General features: G+C 41.0%; 1 protein-coding gene across 1 annotated transcript; it reads left to right on the top strand.

The window, feature by feature from the left end:
• Positions 1-562: 562 nt before the first annotated feature.
• espnla (espin like a) lies at positions 563-12,825 on the top strand. The gene is made up of 6 exons (XM_061887772.1): positions 563-692; positions 758-879; positions 943-1,107; positions 9,541-10,433; positions 10,484-10,495; positions 12,090-12,825. Exons 1-6 carry the CDS (start codon positions 563-565, stop codon positions 12,604-12,606), a joined length of 1,839 nt encoding a protein of 612 aa, XP_061743756.1. The 3' UTR covers positions 12,607-12,825.
• The last annotated feature ends 8,226 nt before the right edge of the window (positions 12,826-21,051 follow it).

Below are 21,051 nucleotides of genomic sequence, written 5' to 3'. Positions count from 1 at the left end.
TTATTACTACTATTTGAAACTCGATTTTGCATGTCACTACAAAGTTATATAAGCCTTGCTTGTTCAATGTTCAATGCAAAACTGGTTTGGGTCCCTATTAAAAGGTTAATTTGTTCAACCTTGGCCCGTGTCTTTGTTCAGTTTAAAATTTTGGCCCACTCTGTATTTGAGTTTGACACCCCTGCTTTATACAATGCTCAAAACCGGGGTAGAGCGGAATATATGTTAGGTCAGGAAAAACACCGAGGCTATTTCATCCCTACAAGCCTGTTTCGCAGGTTTCTCCTAAAGACCAGGGGGGAAAAATCCCCTGAAGAGCAGAAAAACCTGCGAAAACAGGCTTGTAGGAATGAAATAACCTCTGTTTTTTCCTGACCTAACGCATGTACAGATCTACATATCTACATACATACGTACAAAAATGCTGCGCCCTGTATTTTGCCTGCAGGCGCGGCCCAAAAATGACTGACCGTCGGTACTTAGACCCGGTTTGTACAAGGAGGCGTAGTTTGGAAAAATAGTTTGTAAATGGAAAAGTCCCTAAATAGAGGTTCCTCTCTTCATGTTCACGTCACGAACCTCAAAACAAGCTAAGACCGTTTCCTATTCCCAGCGGCCCGAGAGCGAGGAGGCTCCTTTTGTTCCACCCACGTCACCTTTGCGCATGGTGCCTACTATGGAGAAGACATCAGGTAAGATGTTTGGCTTAGAGGCACCTGGGGGGACCTGAGAAGACGTTTTGTGTCAGTCCTTAAAGGTTTGAACAAGAGAACTCCGGCCGACGCCAACCTCCTCGCCGGGGGGAAACTCCTGGACGACATGAAGTCCGTGGCGCCGCTCAAAGACTCGCCCCTGTCGGCCGTCTTCACTGGACCCGCCGTAAGTCAGCGACCGTCCTCCGCACCCTTTTGGCCCTCTGTCAAAGTCTGATCCAACCCGCAGAGCAAGATGGTGGTCCTGCCCAGCGAGCAGGCCAACCTGGCCGACATCGACCACCTGGTGCCCACCCACGACCAGAAGGGGCGGCCCATCGCCGAGTGGAAGAGGCAGGTGATGGTGAGACAGCTGCAGGCCCGGCTGCTGGACGAGGAGGACCAGAGGAGGAAGGTCGAGATCCTGGCGGTTCTTCTACTCTCTCTTATGTTTTACAATATACAGACGTGGTCAAAAGTTTACATATCACTGGCTGTCTTGAGTGATTGGACCAGATACTTGTTGCGCCAACAAGTATGTGCTCCTCAGCCTTCCCGGTAAGGTCTATTCAGGTCTACTGGAGATGAGGCTACGCCGGATAGTTGAACCTCGGAATTCAGGAGGAACAGTGTGGTTTTCGTCCTGGTCGTTGAACTGTGGACCAGCTCTATACTCTGGGCAGGGTTCTTGAGGGTGCATGGGAGTTTGCCCAACCAGTCTACATGTGCTTTGTGGACTTGGAGAAGGTATTCGACCGTGTGCCATCGGGAATTCCTGTGGGGAGTGCTCAGAGAGTATGGGGTATCGGACTTGTCAGACCTTGGTCCGCATTGCCGGCGGTAAGTCGGACACGTTTCCAGTGAGGCTTGGACTCCGCCAAGGCTGCCTTTTGTCACCCATTCTGTTCAGAACTTTTATGGACAGAATTTCTCGGCGTAGTCAAAGCGTTGAGGGGATCCAGTTGGTGGCTGCAGGATCAGGTCTCTGCTTTCTACAGATGTTGTGGTCCTGATGGCTTCATCTGGCCAGGATTTTCAGCTCTCACTGGATCGGTTCACAGCCGAGTGTGAAGCGACTGGGATGAGAATCAGCACATCTTAATCCAAGTCCATGGTTCTCGCCCGGAAAAGGGTGGAAGGACATTTTCAGGTTGGGGAGGAGACCCTGCCCCAAGTGGAGGAGTTCAAGTACCTAGGAGTCTTGTTCACGAGTGAGGGAAGAGTGGATGGTGGGATCGACAGGCGGATCTGTGCGGCGTCTTCAGTAATGCGGACGCTGTATCAATCCGTTATTGTCAGGCTTGTCCCTGACAGTTTTGGTCTACGTCTTAGTTTTTCCTCTGCATTTGTCTTTGTTTCCTGTCTTTAGTACCTGTCAGCACTCTTATTTTGGTTCTGTTCCCTGTTTGTCTCCCTGAGTGCTGTGCCCCCTCAGCTGTGGCTGATTGGCACCTGACCACACCTGGTGTCAATCAGCCAGCCACTATTTAGACCTGTTTTCTCCTCCAGTCAGTGCTGGATTGTTGTCGTGTCGTGTCGTGTCGATGTCATCGTTACAGCTACCACCTGTCGTGCTACTATTTGTCCTTGTCGTCGTAGCGGTAAGCTGTTCCTGTTAGCTATTTGTAATTTTCTTTCTCCTAGGTCTTTTGTTTCTTGTTTTCTTGTTAGCCATTAGCTGTTTCCAGTTTTTCTGTTTGCTGGTTCCTGTTTTCAGTTTTGGCTATACCTAGTTCCTGGTTTGTGTTTTGTACCTTTTATTTTGGACATAAAATTATGTTTTCTTATTCAATGCCTGCCTCCTTCTCTGCATCTTGGGGTTTGTCACAAACTAACTCTGACAGTTATGGTGAAGAAGGAGCTGAGCCGGAAGACAAATCTCTCAATTTACCGCTCGATCTACGTTCCCATCCTCACCTATGGTCATGAGCTTTGGGTTATGACTAAAAGGTTAAGATCACGGGTACAAGAGACCGAAATTAGTTTCCTCTGCCGGGATAGGGTAAGGAGCTCTGTCATCGGGGAGGAGCTCAAAGTAAAGCCGCTGCTCCTCCACATCGAAAGGAGCCAGATGAGGTGGTTCAGGCATCTGGTCAGGATGCAACCCAAACTCCTCCCTAGGGAGGTGTTTAGGGTACGTCTGACCGCTAGGAGGCCACGGGAAAGACCCAGGACACGTTGGGAAGACTATGTCCCTCGGGTGGCCTGGGAACGCCTCGGGATCCCCCGGGAAGAGCTAGACGAAGTGGCTGGGGAGAGGAAAGTCTCGGCTTCCCTGCTTAGGCTGCTGCCCCCACGATCTGACCTCGGATAAGCGGAAGAAGATGCATGAATGCATGGATGGTAGCCATCCACAAGCTTCTGCTTGAATTTTTGACCACTCCTCCTGACAAAAATTGATGCAGTTCAGCTAAATTTGTTGGTTTTCTAACATGGACTTGTTTCTTCAGCATTGTCCACACCTTTAAGTCAGGACTTTGGGAAGGCCATTCTAAAACTTTCATTCCAGCCTGATTTAGCCATTCCTTTACCACTTTTGATGCGTATTTGGGGGTCATTGTCCTGTTGGAACACCAAACTGCGCCCAAGACCCAACCTCCGGGCTGATGATTTCAGGTTGTTCTGAAGAATTTGGAGGTAATCCTCCTTTTTCGTTGTCCCACAAGAGCCCGGATCAGGGTTACAACACTCTTTTATTTTTCCTCACAAGGTGCGAGTGTTCTGCTTTCCAGCAAAATGCTTTTCTCAGTCCGTCTCTCTGTCTCTCTCTCTCTCTCTTTCTCGCTCTCTCTCTCTCTCTCTTTCTCTCTCTCTCTCTCTTTCTGTCTCTCCAGCTCCATCAGTGTGTCTCATCCCGGCTGCTGCTAAGAAAGGTGACAGGTGATTAGATAACAAGGCCCACCTGGGCCATCCATTCACCTTTCGCTGTCTTTGAGGCCGGTCCTGGCACACCCCATTCCGCGGCAGGCCCGCAGGCCACGCCCCTCTCCACACAGGCCCAGAGAATAATACTACCAATACTATGCTGATATGATTGGACACTCAAGACAGCCATGACATTATGTTCTCTACAATTGTATGTACATTTTTGACCACGACTGTGTATGTGTTGTAACGTTACTGTGTTGATGTTTCGCTCGTTTTACACCAGATGGCATAAAAGCACATACATTCTCCAAGTAACAATACCATGCTTACAATCAGTTAGCATCAGTGAAATACCAAAATATATCACACTGAGGTATATACCTTCTACTTGATCAAAAACAAATCTAGCCAGCTAAAATGCTAACTGCAACACGCTCCACGTACCAACGTATATTACTCTGAGGTGTGTACCTGAAAAAATGGAGTGAAGTGCTAGTATGCTAAAGATAGCATGCATCAATTGCCAAAATATGACTGAGGTGCATACCCTCAAAATTTGCTAACGTTAGCATGCTAAGAGGTATCATTCGTCAAATAACAAAATATTTGACACTGAGATGTATTTACTGCAAAATTTGTAAAAATGCCGCCACGCTAACAGTACTATGCTAACATGCTAACAATCGCATACTTACAGTTAGCATTGGTAAAACACCAAAACGTATAACATACCTGTTAAATGAGCCAAATACATCGCCTCCTAATGTTAGCATGCTAAAATGCTAACTGCACCATGCTTCGAGTCACAAAATATATTACTCTGAGGTGTGTACCTGAAATAGTTGTTAAAATGCTAGCATGCTAACATTAGCATGCACCAAAATATGACTAAGGTGTTTACCCACAAAAATTTGCTAAAAGAAAGCTAGCATATTAACTAACGTAAGCATGCTAACAGGTACCATTCGACAAGTAAGAAAGTATTTGAGTATTCCTGCAAAATTAGCAAAATAGCTAGCATGCTAACAGTACTATGCTAACAACAGCTTACAGTTAGCATTAATGAGATACAAATATATCTGACGCTGAGGTGATACTTGCCAAATTAGCTAAAAAAAATTCCAGCCTGCTAATGTTAGCAGGCTAAAGTGCTAACTGTAAAATGTAAACCCAAAAAATTAGCTATAGGAAGCTAGCATACTATCTCTAGCATACTAACAGGTATCATTCGACAAGAAACAAAGTATTTGATGCCGAGATGTATCCCTGCAAAATGAGCAAAAAAAACTAGCATCCTAACAGTACTATGCTAACATGCTAACAATAGCTTATAATTAAAGGCCTACTGAAAGCCACTACTAGCGACCACGCAGTCTGATAGTTTATATATCAATGAGGAAATATTAACATTGCAACACATGCCAACACGGCCTTTTTAGTTTACTAAATTGCAATTTTAAATTTCGCGCCGAAATATCCTTATGAAAACGTCGCGGAATGATGATGCGTGCACGTGACGTCACGGATTGTAGAGGACATTTTGTTCCAGCACCGTTCCCAGCTATAAGTCGTCTGCTTTAATCGCATAATTCCACAGTATTATGGACGTCTGTGTTGCTGAATCTTTTGCAATGTGTTCAATTAATAATGGAGACATCAAAGAAGAAAGATGTAGGTGGGAAGCGGTGTATTGCGGCCGCCTTAAGCAACACAAACACAGCCGGTGTTTCATTGTTTACATTCCCGAAAGATGACGGTGAAGCTTTATTATGGAACAGAGCGGTCAAGCGAACACGGTTACCTACCGCATGTCAACCGGCAGGTTTCGGTGAGAAAATGGTGGTAATAAGTCGGCTCTTACCGTAGACATGAGCGGAGAGCTCGCGTCATTCCTCCTGCAGCTGCGGGCTCTCTTGCCTCCTCCCAGCCCGGATGCCTGCGCCTCGTTGTCAAACGTGGCTTCCCTCGGAGACACTGGCGGTAACCACACCCCTCCGACTCTCAGGTTGTACAAGTACGACAGTATAATCTCACTAAAACACTAGTAACACAATAAGCAGATAAGGGATTTTCCAGAATTATCCTAGTAAATGTGTCTAATAACATCAACATTCTTTGTCCCACGCGCCATTAGACTGTACAACTCCTCTCTGGGGCGGGGGGTACAAGGATGACAGGGGATGCAAAACAATAACCGTGCAATACGTTTTCATAACATGGTCACTACTGCCTACTTTGTCTTGTTATATTCTTATTAGGGTCCGCAGGCCAATTGCAAAGGACTCCAAAGGAGTCCTTTGCAATGGGCCAAGGACCCTATTGAAACTGCTGTGTTTTATTATTATTCCGCACCTACGCGCTGTAATTTGACCCCCTTAACATGCTTCAAAACTCACCAAATTTGACACACACGTCGGTATAGCAAACATTCCCAACATATTAAGCAACCAATCCCCCAAAATGAAAATTGGGCTCTAGCGCCCCCTAGGAAAAAATTACAGACAAAACTGCATGTAACTTCTGTTAGGAATGTCATAGCGACATGAAACAAAAACTCCTATGTAGGTCTGACTTAGACCCAATTTTCATACGCTCACTTCTTTCAGCAAAAATGTACAAGAAGTTGGCAAAAACCCATTCAAAATAAAATTTTCGCCAAAAATGCAATTTTTGCCTCTTTGCGCTGTAATTTGACCCCTTTAAAATGCTTCAAAAGTCACCAAACTTGGCGCACACATAAGGACTGGCGAATATTGCGATATAATGAAAAAAACAAACCCCAAAACTCAAAATTGCGCTCTAGCGCTATTTTTGAATAAAACACTGAAAAAACTGCTCCTAGGAAGAAAACAGACAAAATTGATTGTAACTTCCGGTAAGATTGTCGGAGAGACATGAAACAAAAACTTCTATGTAGGTCTCGCTTAGACCTACATTTCATATATTGACAACCCCCAACAAAAATCCACAGGACGTTTGCAATCCCCCCTTCAAAACAAAAGTTTTGTAAAAACCGGTCACCTTTCTTCAAACATTATCTCCTCTGAGTGCGTTTGTTGTTTTGGCTTCAAACTCGCACAGGAAAGAGATTAAACCCTTTTGATCAAAAGTATGGAACAGAGTTTTGATAAGTTCTCAGGTTTTGATTTTAGGCGCCTTCAAAGAACCCCTGCGCAAAGTTTCCTAAAAAATGTCATTTTTGCCTCTTTGAGCTGTAATTTGACCCCCTTAAAATGCTTCAAAGTGCAAGTTAAAGCTCTACTATGCAAAGCGAAAGCCATTTATCAACAACATCCAGAAACGCCGATCTGTAATTTGACCCCCTTAACATGCTTCAAAACTCACCAAATTTTACACACACATCAGGACTGGCGAAAATTGCCATCTAATAAAAAACCAAACCCCAAAAGTCAAAATTGCGCTCTAGCGCCCCCTAAAAAAAACCCAGACAAAACTGCTTGTAACTTCTGTTAGGAATGTCGTAGAGACATGAAACAAAGACCTCTATGTAGGTCTGACTTAGACCAGGGCTTGGCAGCAGCCAAAGGCGGACCCGACCAATGCTGCTTGCAACTTTAATTTTTTATTCTTATTGTAATATTTCTCTATTTTGTTTCCATTTAAACCCACATTATTTACTTTTTACTTTTTTTTTTTAATTGATCTCAACTCTGTACACCACTGCTGGAATTTTAATTTTCCTGAAGGAACTCTCCTGAAGGAATCAATAAAGTACTATCTATCTATCTATCTATCTATCTGAATCACTCCCACTGCCCTCGTCTTTTTTTTTCTAGTCCTTCACTGTCACTTTCCATCCATCCATCCATCTTCTTCCGCTTATCCGAGGTCGGGTCGCGGGGGCAACAGCCTAAGCAGAGAAACCCAGACTTCCCTCTCCCCAGCCACTTTGTCCAGCTCTTCCCGGGGGATCCCGAGGCGTTCCCAGGCCAGCCGGGAGACATAGTCTTCCCAACGTGTCCTGGGTCTTCCCCGTGGCCTCCTACCGGTTGGACGTGCCCTAAACACCTCCCTAGGGAGGCGTTCGGGTGGCATCCGGACCAGATGCCCGAACCACCTCATCTGGCTCCTCTCGATGTGAAGGAGCAGCGGCTTTACGTTGAGCTCCTCCCGGATGGCAGAGCTTCTCACCCTATCTCTAAGGGAGAGATAGGGTGACCCCAAAGTGCTTTACAGGCCCATGTTGCAGCAATTAGACTGACCCCAAAGTGTTTTACAGGCCCATGTTGCAGCAATTACACTGGCCCCAAAGTGCTTTACAGGCAGCAGGTCCATTTTGCAGCAACTAGACTGATCCCAAAGTGCTTTACAGGCCCATGTTGCAGCAATTACACCGATCCCAAATCATTTTTTTCAGGCAGCAGGCCCATGTTGCAGCAACTAGACCCATCCCAAAGTGTTTTACAGGCCCATGTTGCAGCAATTAGACCCATCCCAAAGTGTTTTACAGGCCGATGTTGCAGACTGACCCCAAAGTGCTTTACAGGCCCATGTTGCAGCAATTAGACCGACCCCAAAGTGCTTTACAGGCAGCAGGCCCATTTTGCAGCAATTAGACCCATCCCAAAGTGTTTTACAGGCCCATGTTGGAGCAATTAGACTGACCCCAAAGTGTTTTACAGGCCCATGTTGCAGCAATTAGACCCATCCCAACGTGTTTTACAGGGCGATGTTGCAGACTGACCCCAAAGTGTTTTACAGGCCCATGTTGCAGCAATTAGACCCATCCCAACGTGTTTTACAGGGCGATGTTGCAGACTGACCCCAAAGTGCTTTACAGGCCCATGTTGCAGCAATTAGACTGACCCCAAAGTGTTTTACAGGCCCATGTTGCAGCAATTAGACCGACCCCAAAGTGCTTTACAGGCAGCAGGCCCATTTTGCAGCAATTAGACCGATCCCAAATAGTTTTTTCCGGCAGCAGGCCCATGTTGCAGCAACTAGACCCATCCCAAAGTGTTTTACAGACCCATGTTGGAGCAATTAGACCCATCCCAAATCGTTTTTTTCAGGCAGCAGGCCCATGTTGCAGCAACTAGACCCATCCCAAAGTGGTTTTCAGGCCCATGTTGCAGCAATTAGACCGATCCCAAATCGTTTTTTTCAGACAGCAGGCCCATGTTGCAGCAACTAGACTGATCCCAAAGTGTTTTTCAGGCAGCAGAACCCTGTTGCCACATGGCGGAGGAAACTCATTTCGGCCGCTTGTACCCGTGATCTTATCCTTTCGGTCATGACCCAAAGCTCATGACCATAGGTGAGGATGGGAACGTAGATCGACCGGTTAATTGAGAGCTTTGCCTTCCGGCTCAGCTCCTTCTTCACCACAACGGATCGATACAACGTCCGCATTACTGAAGACGCCGCACCGATCCGCCTGTCGATCTCACCATCCACTCTTCCCTCACTCGTGAACAAGACTCCTAGGTACTTGAACTCCTCCACTTGGGGCAGGGTGTCCTCCCCAAACCCGGAGATGGCATTCCCCCCTTTTTCCGGGCGAGGACCATGGACTCGGACTTGGAGGTGCTGATTTTCATTCCGGTCGCTTCACACTCGGCCGCAAACCGATCCATCCTCGCTCAAATTAATGGGGAAATCGTCGCTTTCTCGGTCCGAATCGCTCTCGCTGCTGGTGGCCATGATTGTAAACAATGTTCAGATGTGAGGAGCTCCACAACCCGTGATGTCAAGCGCACATCGTCTGCTACTTACGGTACAGGCAAGGCTTTTTTATTAGCGACCAAAAGTTGCAAACTTTATCGTGGATGTTCTCTACTAAATCCTTTCAGCAAAAATATGGCAATATCGTAAAATGATCAAGTATGACACATAGAATGGACCTGCTATCCCCGTTTAAATAAGAACATATTTCAGTAGGCCTTTAGCATTGTAAAAAAGTGTAAACAGTACAAGAAATAGCGTACGTTCCTAAGGATGCTCTGTGTGCTTGTGTCAGGAGAACGGCAACAGGTTGGCCAAAGTCAAGTGGCGGTACTCGCAGGCCCACAATGCCATCCTGGGTCCGTCCGGCGAGCTTCTGACGGAGCACGACCTGGTCTACCTGGAGCAGCAGATCGCCAGCGTGGCCCTGCGGCGGCACTGCGAAGGCTACGAGCTGGAGCTGGCCCGGCTGGCCGAGGAGCTGCGCCACATCCTGCCGGCGCCCGTGGTCAACATCAGCGTCAACACGCAGTTCCGCAACTTCAGCAGTCAGGTGGCGCTGCCCGTCTGGTGCGGCCGCATCTCGGGCATCGTGAGGAGCATGTCGCTGCTCATGAGCAACCTGAGCGACCAGCCCTACTGCAAGATGCCCGACACCGACCTCGTGGCCGTCTTCTCGCAGGCGCCCCGCAGGCCGGACTCTGCCGGGGGGCGCCGGGAGAGGATCGAAGACGAGATCCAGCAGTTCGGCGTCTCTGTGAGGACGCTCAAGTCCAACTTTGAGACGCAGAACTCGGCCGAGGACGACGACGACGACGTCCGCGCCGCGGCTCCGCCGGAGTCGGACGAACCACCTCCAGTCTCCAAGCCGACTCCCGGTCCGGACCAGAACAGCGGCGTGGAGAAGGTTTCGGGGGTTGTGGAGACAACCAGCCTGCGCAAGGAACGTATCGTGGTGCTCTTCTTGGGCCACTGGAAGAAGTCCGCCTACTCCGTGACGCTCAAGAGGAAGGCCAGCGGCGGCGGCGCGGAGGCGGGTCAAGACGGAGGTGGTCCTGAGGACTGTGCTCAGTCCAAGATGATGAACAGTTCTCTGGCACACTTCTTCAAGCAGAGGAGTGCCGTCAACAAGATGCTGGGGAACTGGAGGAACATGATCTCCAGGGTTCCTTCCAGGCAGGTCCCACGGTAGGTCCACACGGCTTGCAAAATGAGCAGGCCCATGTTGCAGCAATTAGACTGACCCCAAAGTGTTTTACAGGCCCATGTTGCAGCAATTAGACTGATCCCAAAGTGCTTTACAGGCCCATGTTGGAGCAATTAGACTGACCCCAAAGTGCTTTACAGGCAGCAGGCCCATTTTGCAGCAATTAGACCGATCCCCAAGTGTTTTACAGGCCTGTGTTGCAGTAATTAGACTGACTCCAAAGTGTTTTTCAGGCAGCAGGCCCTTGTTACAGCGATTAGACTGACCCCAAAGTGTTTTACAGGACCATGTTGCAGCAATTAGACTGACCCTAAAGATATTTACAGGCAGCAGGCCCATTTTGCAGCAATTAGACTGATCCCAAAGTGTTTTACAGGCCTGTGTTGCAGCAATTAGACTGATCCCAAAGTGGTTTTCAGGCAGCAGACCCCTGTTGCAGCAATTAAAACGATCCCAAAGTGTTTTATAGGCAGGGGACCCATGTTGCAACAAATAGACCGATCCCAAAGTGTTTTACAGGCCCATGTTTCAGCAATTAGACTGACCCTAAAGATATTTACAGGCAGCAGGCCCATTTTGCAGCAATTAGACTGATCCCAAAGTGTTTTACTGGCCCATGTTGCAGCAATTAGACTGATCCCAAAGTGGTTTTCAGGCAGCAGACCCCTGTTGCAGCAATTAAAACGATCCCAAAGTGTTTTATAGGCAGGGGACCCATGTTGCAACAAATAGACCGATCCCAAAGTGTTTTACAGGCCCATGTTGCAGCAATTAGACTGACCCCAAAGCGTTTCACAGGCCCATGTTGCAGCAATTACACTGACCCCAAAGATATTTACAGGCAGCAGGCCCATTTTGCAGCAATTAGACCGATCCCAAATTGTTTTACAGGCAGGAGACCCATGTTGCACCAAAAAGACCGATCCCAAAAGTGTTTTACAGGCAGCAGGCCCATTTTGCAGAAATTAGACCGATCCCAGAGTTTTTTCAGGTAGCACGACCTTGTTGTAGCAATTAGACGGATCCCCTAATTGTTTTACAGGCCCATGTTGCAGCAATTAGACTGATCCCAAAGTGTTTTACAGGACCATGTTGCAGCAATTAAACCAATTTCAAAGTGTTTTATAGGCAGGGGACCCATGTTGCACCAAATAGACCGATCCCAAAGTGTTTTACAGGCAGCAGGCTCATGTTGCAGCAATTAGACCGATCTCAAAGTGTTTTTTTAGGCAGCAGGCACATGTTGCAGCAATTAGACTGACCCCAAAGTGTTTTTTTCAGGCAGCAGGCCCACGTTGCAGCAATTAGATTGATCACAAAGTATTTTACAGGCAGCAGGCCTATTTTGCAGCAATTAGACTGATCCCAAAGTATTTTTTTCAGGCAGCAGGCCCATGTTGCAGCAATTAGACTGATCCCAAAGTATTTTACAGGCAGCAGGCCCATGTTGCAGCAATTAGACTGATCCCAAAGTATTTTACAGGCAGCAGGCCCATGTTGCAGCAATTAGACCAATCCCAAAGTGTTTTTTTCAAGCAGCAGGCTCATGTTGCAGCAATTAGACTGACCCCAAAGTGTTTTTTTCAGGCAGCAGGCTCATGTTGCAGCAATTAGACTGACCCCAAAGTGTTTTTCAGGCAGCAGGCCCTCTTCTCCCCGGAGCAGTTCCTCCCCCGCGTGGACGGCGTGCCCATGGACTACGACCACCTGACCCTGGACCTCTTCATGCTGGGCTACTTCCACATCCTGGAGCTGGATCTGCCGGTGGAGGAGCGCAAGATGAGACACCTGCTGTGCTTCGAGGTGTTCGACCACGTGGGCAGCTTCCCCTGGGAGCTGGTGCGGGACTTCCACAAGGCCGTCATGCGGGACATACAGGCCGGGGAACGCCAGTGGAAGGACGGCTTCCAGGACCTGAAGGCCGAGTTCTTCGGCGGCGCGGCCAGCGAGGCCCAAGCGGAGGCCGAGACCAGCCGCCTTCCAGAGATTAGACCGCTCCCCAGAGTCATCGTGCAGACGCCCACGCCGGATGAGGGTTTGCTGCAGACGGGCGGCGACATCTCCTGCTTCAGCAACGAGGAGATCTGCCAGTACATCGACAGGAGCTTCGCCTTCTGGAAGGAGAAGGAGGCGGAGATCTTTGATTTTGAATAGTCGCTCATCCACCGTCCTTCCGGAGATGTCCCTTTTCAACTTTGTACGCCAATTTATTAGCACTGCTTTTTTATCGCTAACGTGACTAACAAGTGACTACAAACCCCGTTTCCATATGAGTTGGGAAATTGTGTTAGATGTAAATATAAACGGAATAAAATGATTTGCAAATCCTTTTCAACCCATATTCAGTTGAATGCACTACAAAGACAACATATTTGATGTTCAAACTCATAAACTTTATTTTTTTTTGCAAATAATAATGAACTTAGAATTTCATGGCTGCAAAACATGCCAAAGTAGTTGGGAAAGGGCATGTTCACCACTGTGTTACCTCACCTTTTCTTTGAACAACACTCAATAAACGTTTGGGAACTGAGGAAATTAATTGTCGAAGCTTTGAAAGTGGAATTCTTTCCCATTCTTGTTTTATGTAGAGCTTCAGTCGTTCAACAGTCCGGGGTCTCCGCTGTCGTATTTTATGCTTCATAATGCGCCACACATTTTCCATGGGAGACAGGTCTGGACTGCAGGCGGGCCAGGAAAGTACCCGCAGTCTTTTTTTACCGAGCCACGCTGTTGTAACACGTGCTGAATGTGGCTTGGCATTGTCTTGCTGAAATAAGCAGGGGCGTCCATGAAAAAGATGGCCCTTAGATGGCAGCATATGTTGTTCCGAAACCTGAAAGTACCTTTCAGTATTAATGGCGCCTTCACAGATGTGTAAGTTACCCATGCCTTGGGCACTAATGCACCCCCATACCATCACAGATGCTGGATTTTGAACTTTGTGTCGATAACAGTCTGGATGGTTCACTTCCCCTTTGGTCCGGATGACACGATGTCGAATATTTCCAAAAACAATTTGAAATGTGGACTGCTCAGACCACAGAGCACTTTTCTACTTTGCATCAGTCCATCTTGGATGATCTCGGGTCCAGAGAAGCCGACGGCGTTTCTGGATGTTGTTGATAAATGGCTTTCGCTTTGCATAGTAGAGCTTTAACTTGCACTTACAGATGTAACGACAAACTGTATTTAGTGACATTGGTTTTCTGAAGTGTTCCTGAGCCCATGTGGTGATATCCTTTAGAGATTGATGTCGGTTTTTGATACAGTGCCGTCTGAGGGATCGAAGGTCACGGTCATTCAATGTTGGTTTCCAGCCATGTCGCTTACGTAGAGTGATTTCTCCAGATTCTCTGAACCTTTTGATGATATTATGGAGCGTAGATGTTGAAATCCCTAAATTTCTTGCAATTGCACTTTAAGAAACGTTGTTCTTAAACTGTTTGACTATTTGCTCACGCAGTTGTGGACAAAGGGGTGTACCTCGCCCCATCCTTTCTTGTGAAAGACTGAGCATTTTTTGTGGAAGCTGTTTTTATACCCAATCATGGCACCCACCTGTTCCCAATTAGCCTGCACACCTGTGGGATGTTCCAAATAAGTGTTTGATGAGCATTTCTCAACGTTATCAGTATTTATTGCCACCTTTCCCAACTTCTTTGTCACGTGTTGCTGGCATCAAATTCTAAAGTTAATGATTATTTGCCAAAAAAACAAAAAGTTTATCAGTTTGAACATCAAATATGTTGTCTTTGTAGCATATTCAACTGAATATGGGTTGAAAAGGATTTGCAAATCATTGTATTCTGTTTATATTTACATCTAACACAATTTCCCAACTCATATGGAAACGGGGTTTGTATATATACATATCTTTATATATATATATATATATATATTGATATATATACACAGTATGTACATATTATATCAATATAATGGATATATAATTATTATAAATGGATGTTAAGAGTATGTGAAGGTTTGACTCCTACGTTGTGTACTTCTGTGACGACCTCCTTAAATTTTGTAAACGATCAGAAATATCAAGCAGCTGAAACTCGCCAATCATGGATAAGTGTGGAGAGCGTTTTGCAATTTCCCATCATGCACTCTAATGGATTTAAATGGGTGTCGTTTTATTTATTTTTTTTATGGTGAATGGATGTTTTTTTTTTTTTTTTAAATAACCACAAAGTTGTGTTGTGTTGATTGGTTGTTTTGTTGGTTTTTGCACCATGATCAGGGAAGGTTGTTTGCATTAGGCTGTATAAGTAAATGCTGCGAACGTCAGTGTACTTGGAGCATAAATAAAAGGTACTTGACCTGATTAACTCATGTTGTGCACTAGATGGCGACAAAAAGCAACGTCTAACTTGAAAGACTTAAAAAGAATGTAAGATTCCTTATTAGACTCATGACAGTTTGGACAGCTCTATTTACTCTGCACAATATCACATTATGTAATCACTTCTTCATGCATTTAATAACTGAAGTACTTTGTATGGTTGAGAGCGTCAAAAGTAGTCATGCATCCATACTTACTGTACACAAACATGACATCAACAGTAGGGCTGCACCACACCAGAATCCATACAAAACGATTCTCCATTCAAAATCAATCCTTTTTTTTTTTTTTTTAATAACATTGGGTTCTGATGACAAATGTTTTGTTCCTTTAAAACTGTCATTAATCAAAAAATAATAATAATGAATCAAAATCAATGTTATTATGAATTACTGACCTATTCAAGCCTCCAATCACATCAAACATTTCAATTAGAAATATTTTTTGGGGGGAAAATATCACAAATTTTGTGCTTGCCATAAAAAAAAACAACGGACAAAAGGCATAAAACAAAAAAAACATGAAAAGAAGCTAATAAATAACAAATAAATGTGAAGTTCATCTAGAGATTTTGGTTTCAAAGTTTTAAAAAAAATATTTGTACATATATATATATGTATATATATATATATATATATGTATATATATATGCGTATATATATGTATATATATATACTGTATATATATATACATATATATACACATAGATGTATATATATATATATGAAAATATTCACCCAAAGTATTTCACAAAATAATGCTTGTTTCATAAAACCCTCTCTCTTTATATATATATATATATATATATATATATATATATATATATATATACACATACATATATATACATACATATACTCATATATATATATATGTGTGTATGTATGAATGTATGTATATATGTATGTGTATATCACATGAAATATTTCAATTTGAAATGTTTTTTCATTGCAAATTTTGTGTTTGCCATAAAAAAACAACTGACAAAAAGCATGAAACAAAAAAAAAAAAACATGAAAAGAAGCTTATAAATAACAAATGAATGTGAAGTTGATCTAGAGATTTTGGTTTCAAAGTAAAAAAAAAGTGTACATATATATATATATATATATATATATATATATACACATACACACATACATGTATATGTATATATATATGAAAATATTCACCCAAAGTATTTTGCAAAATAATGCTTGCTTCATAAAACTGTCTCTCTTTATATATATATATATATATATATATATATATATATATATATATATATATATATATATATATATATATATATATATATATATACATATATATATACACATACACACATACATGTATATGTATATATATATATATGTATATATATATATATATATATGTATGTATATATATATATATATATATATATATATATATATATATATATATATATATATATATATATATATATATATATGTGTGTGTATATATATATATATACACACATACATGTACATATATGAGGTCCGCACAGTGTGACACTTTTAGACCCCCCAAGAATTATTGTGGATGATTTTTTTCTAAACTCATTTGTTAAAAAATAATAATGAATCAAAATCGGCGTGGCGCAGTGGGGAGAGTGGCCGTGCGCAACCCGAGCGTCCCTGGTTCAATTCCCACCTAGTACCAACCTCGTCACGTCCGTTGTGTCCTGAGCAAGACACTTCACCCTTGCTCCTGATGTGTGCTGGTTGGCGCCTTGCATGGCAGCTCCCTCCATCAGTGTGTGAATGTGTGTGTGAATGGGTAAATGTGGAAGTAGTGTCAAAGCTTTGAGTACCTTGAAGGTAGAAAAGCGCTATACAAGTACATCCCATTTATCATTTATTTATCAATGTGATGAACTATTGACCGAGTGAAGCCTCTAATCACATCAAATATTCCACTTTTAAAACCTAAAAAAAAACGGACAAAAGGCATATGACAAAACATACCAAAAACACAACATTAAACGAAGCTTATAAATAATAAATAAATCCAAGGTTGATCTATATCAGGGGTCGGCAACCAGCGGCTCTTTAGCGCCGCCCTAGTGACTCTCTGGAGCTTTTTCAAAAATGTATGAAAAATTGAAAAAATGTTGGTGAAAACCATACGTTTTTTGTTTTAGTATAGTTTCTGCATGAGGACAAACATGACACAAAGCTCCCTAATTATTATAAAGCACACAGTTTATATCAAACATGCTTCACTGATTCGAGTATATGGCGAGCGTCGTTTTGTCCTACTAATTTTAGCGCTCCTTGAACTCATTGTGGCTTGTTTACGTGTGCAACTTTCTCCGACTTTCTAGGACGCGTTTTATGCCACTTCTTTTTCCGTCTCATTTTGCCCACCACACCTATAACGTTGTGCATTAATGCACAAAGGTGAGTTTTGTTGATGTTTCTGTCTTGAAATATTTGGTCACTTCACGACTGCAAGCTAATCGATGCTAATATGCTATTTAGGCTAACTATATTGCATCATTATGCCTCATTTGTAGCTATATTTGAACTCATTTAGTTTCCTTTAAGTCCTCTCAATTCAATTCATAGCTCATGACACACTATCTCTATGTAATATGGCTTTTAATCGTTTGCGGCTCCCGACAGATTTGTTTTTGTATTTTTGGTCCAATATGGCACTTTTAACATTTTGGGTTGCCGACCCCCGATCTAGAGATTTTGGTTCCAAAGTAAAATGGCTATATATATATATATATATATATATATATATATATATATATATATATATATATATATATATATATATATATATATATATATATATATATATACATATATATATATATGTATATATATATATATGTATATATATATATATATATATATATATATATATATATACATAAATATATATATATATATATATATATGTTGGCATGCTAATGTTAGCATGCTTTTGATAGACAGCATTTCGCAGTATTGTTTCTTCTTTAAGGCGCTTGCCAAAGCTCAAATGGTGAACACAATAAATCTCTTCACGCTATTTACGTGTACACCTCAACAAACGAGCTGGCGTCTCTCTGCTTGTTGAAACGTTGTCATATGAGCTGGCCTGCTATGTGTGTGTGTGTGTGTGTGTGTGTGTGTGTGTGTGTGTGTGTGTGTGTGTGTGTGTGTGTGTGTGTGTGTGTGTGTGTGTGTGTGTGTGTGTGTTCTTGTATTTGTAGCCTTTTTGAGACATGAAGAAGGAAAAGTATTATCCATATGAGGAGGTGTGAACAAGTGATGACATAAATCCCCCTCTGGTCAACATATGAAATGACAAGTGTGTGTAAGAAATTGAAATGCGCCCCTTTTACAAAAATTTAAAAAAAAAAAGAAAAAAATAAAATATATATACATGTATATACAGATATACTGTAATAACTTGAAGTAAATAAAAATAATAACAATAATAATAAAAAAATGAACTAAAAGCACTCTTTTTCTCACAATGTGTGGACTTTTTTCTTATAAAATTGGGAAAAATTTCTCATATTCTTCCTGTTTCTGTAATATTGCAATATTCTCTCCCAAAATGATAACTTTTTTTTTAATGCAAACGGTGACATTTGCCAAATAAAATTCAGACTTTTATCACAATATTGTCAATTTTTGTTGTTGTTCATGTCAAATAGTGATGACTTTTGTCATAATTTTGCCGAGCAAAATCCCAATATTTATTATAATATTTCCAAAATGTTAATGTGTTCTTATAAAATTGTGAATTTGTTGAGTAAAGTTACAACTCTTATCATAACATTTACAAAAATGTTAAGCTTTTCTTGTAAGATTGCGACTGTTATTGAGTAAAATTCCAACTTTTATCATAATATTGCACACATGTTCAGTTTTTTTTGGAACATATTGACTTACGTTGAGTAAAATTACGATTTTTATTATAATACTGCCACAGATTTTCTTGTGAAATTGTGACCTTAGATATGAAATTCCAACTAATTTTTCACAATTTTTGTTTATATTTGCATAATAAGTACGGGGGTCGGCAACCTAATAACTTGAAGTAAATAAAAATAAAAATAATAACAATAATCATTTAAAAATGAACTAAAAGCAGTCTTTTTCTCACAATGTGTCGACTTTTTTCTTATAAAATTTGGAAAATTTTGTAATATTCTTCCTGTTTCTCTAATATTGCAATATTCTCTCCTAAAATGATAACTTTTTTTTAATGCAAAACGGTGACATTTGTCATATAAAATTTTGACTTTTATCACAATATTGCCAATTTTTGTTGTTCTTCTTGTCAAATAGTGACATTTTTTGAGGAAAATTATGAATTTTGTCATAATTTTGCAGAGCAAAATCCAGACTTTTATTATAATTTTGCCAAAATGTTAATGTGTTCTTATAAAATTGTGAATTTGTTGAGTAAAGTTACAACTCTTTTCATAAAATTTACAAAAATGTTAAGCTTTTCTTGTAAAATTGCGACTGTTATTGAGTAAAATTCCAACTTTTATCATAATATTGCACACATGTTCAGTTTTTCTTGGAACATTTTGACTTACGTTGAGTAAAATTACGATTTTTATTATAATACTGCCACAGATTTTCTTGTGAAATTGTGACCTTAGATATGAAATTCCAACTAATTTTTCACAATTTTTGTTTATATTTGCATAATAAGTACGGGGGTCGGCAACCTAATAACTTGAAGTAAATAAAAATAAAAATAATAACAATAATCATTTAAAAATGAACTAAAAGCACTCTTTTTCTCACAATATGTCAACTTTTTTCTTATAAAATTGGGAAAAATTTCTAATATTCTTCCTGTTTCTGTAATATTGTAATATTCTCTCCTAAAATGATAACTTTTTTTTTAATGCAAAATGGTGACATTTGTCATATAAAATTCTGACTTTTATCACAATATTGCCAAGTTTTGTTGTTCTTCTTGTCAAATAGTGACATTTTTTGAGGAAAATTATGACTTTTGTCATAATTTTACTGAGCAAAATCCCGATTTTTATTTTAATATTGCTAAAATGTTAATGTTTTCTAATAAAATTGTGATTTTGTTGAGTAAAGTTACAACTCTTTTCATAAAATTTACAAAAATGTTAAGCTTTTCTTGTAAAATTGCGACTGTTATTGAGTAAAATTCCAACTTTCATCATAAAATTGCACACATGTTCAGTTTTTTTTGGAACATTTTGACTTACGTTGAGTAAAATTTCGATTTTTATTATAACACTGCCAAAGATTTACTTGTGAAATTGTGACCTTAGATATGAAATTCCAACTAATTTTTCACAATTTTTTTTTATATTTGCATAATAAGTACGGGGGTCGGCAACCTAATAACTTGAAGTAAATACAAATAAAAATAATAACAATAATAATTAAAAAATGAACTAAAAGCACTCTTTTTCTCACAATGTGTCGACTTTTTTCTTATAAAATTGGAAACATTTCTCATATTCTTCCTGTTTCTGTAATATTGCAATATTCTCTCCTAACATGATAATTTTTTTTAATGCAAAACGGTGACATTTGTCATATAAAAGTCAGACTTTTATCACAATATTGCCAATTTCTGTTGTTCTAGTCAAATAGTGGCCTTTTTTTGAGGAAAATTATGACTTTTGTCATAATTTTGTCGAGCAAAATCCCGATTTTTATTAAAATATTGCCAAAATGTTAATGTGTTCTTATAAAGTTGTGAATTTGTTGAGTAAAGTTACAACTCTTTTCATAAAATTTACAAAAATGTAAGCTTTTCTTGTAAAATTGCGACTGTTATTGAGTAAAATTCCAACTTTTATCATAATATTGCACACATGTTCAGTTATTTTTGGAACATATTGACTTACGTTGAGTAAAATTACGATTTTTATTATAATACTGCCAAAGATTTTCTTGTGAAATTGTGACCTTAGATATGAAATTCCAAATAATTTTTCACAAATTTTTTTTTATATTTGCATAATAAGTACGGGGGTCGGCAACCTAATAACTTGAAGTAAATAAAAATAAAAATAATAACAATAATAATTTAAAAAATACCTAAAAGCAGTCTTTTTCTCACAATGTGTCGACTTTTTTCTTATAAAATTGGGAAAAATGTCAAATATTCTTCCTGTTTCTGTAATATTGCAATATTCTCTCCTAACATGATAACTTTTTTTTAAATGCAAAACGGTGACATTTGTCATATAAAATTCTGACTTTTATCACAATATCGCCAATTTTTGTTGT

The sequence above is a fragment of the Nerophis ophidion genome, linkage group LG26, assembly GCF_033978795.1.
Source record: "Nerophis ophidion isolate RoL-2023_Sa linkage group LG26, RoL_Noph_v1.0, whole genome shotgun sequence".
Lineage (NCBI taxonomy): Eukaryota > Metazoa > Chordata > Actinopteri > Syngnathiformes > Syngnathidae > Nerophis > Nerophis ophidion.
This window is presented reverse-complemented; position numbering and strand designations above follow the sequence as displayed.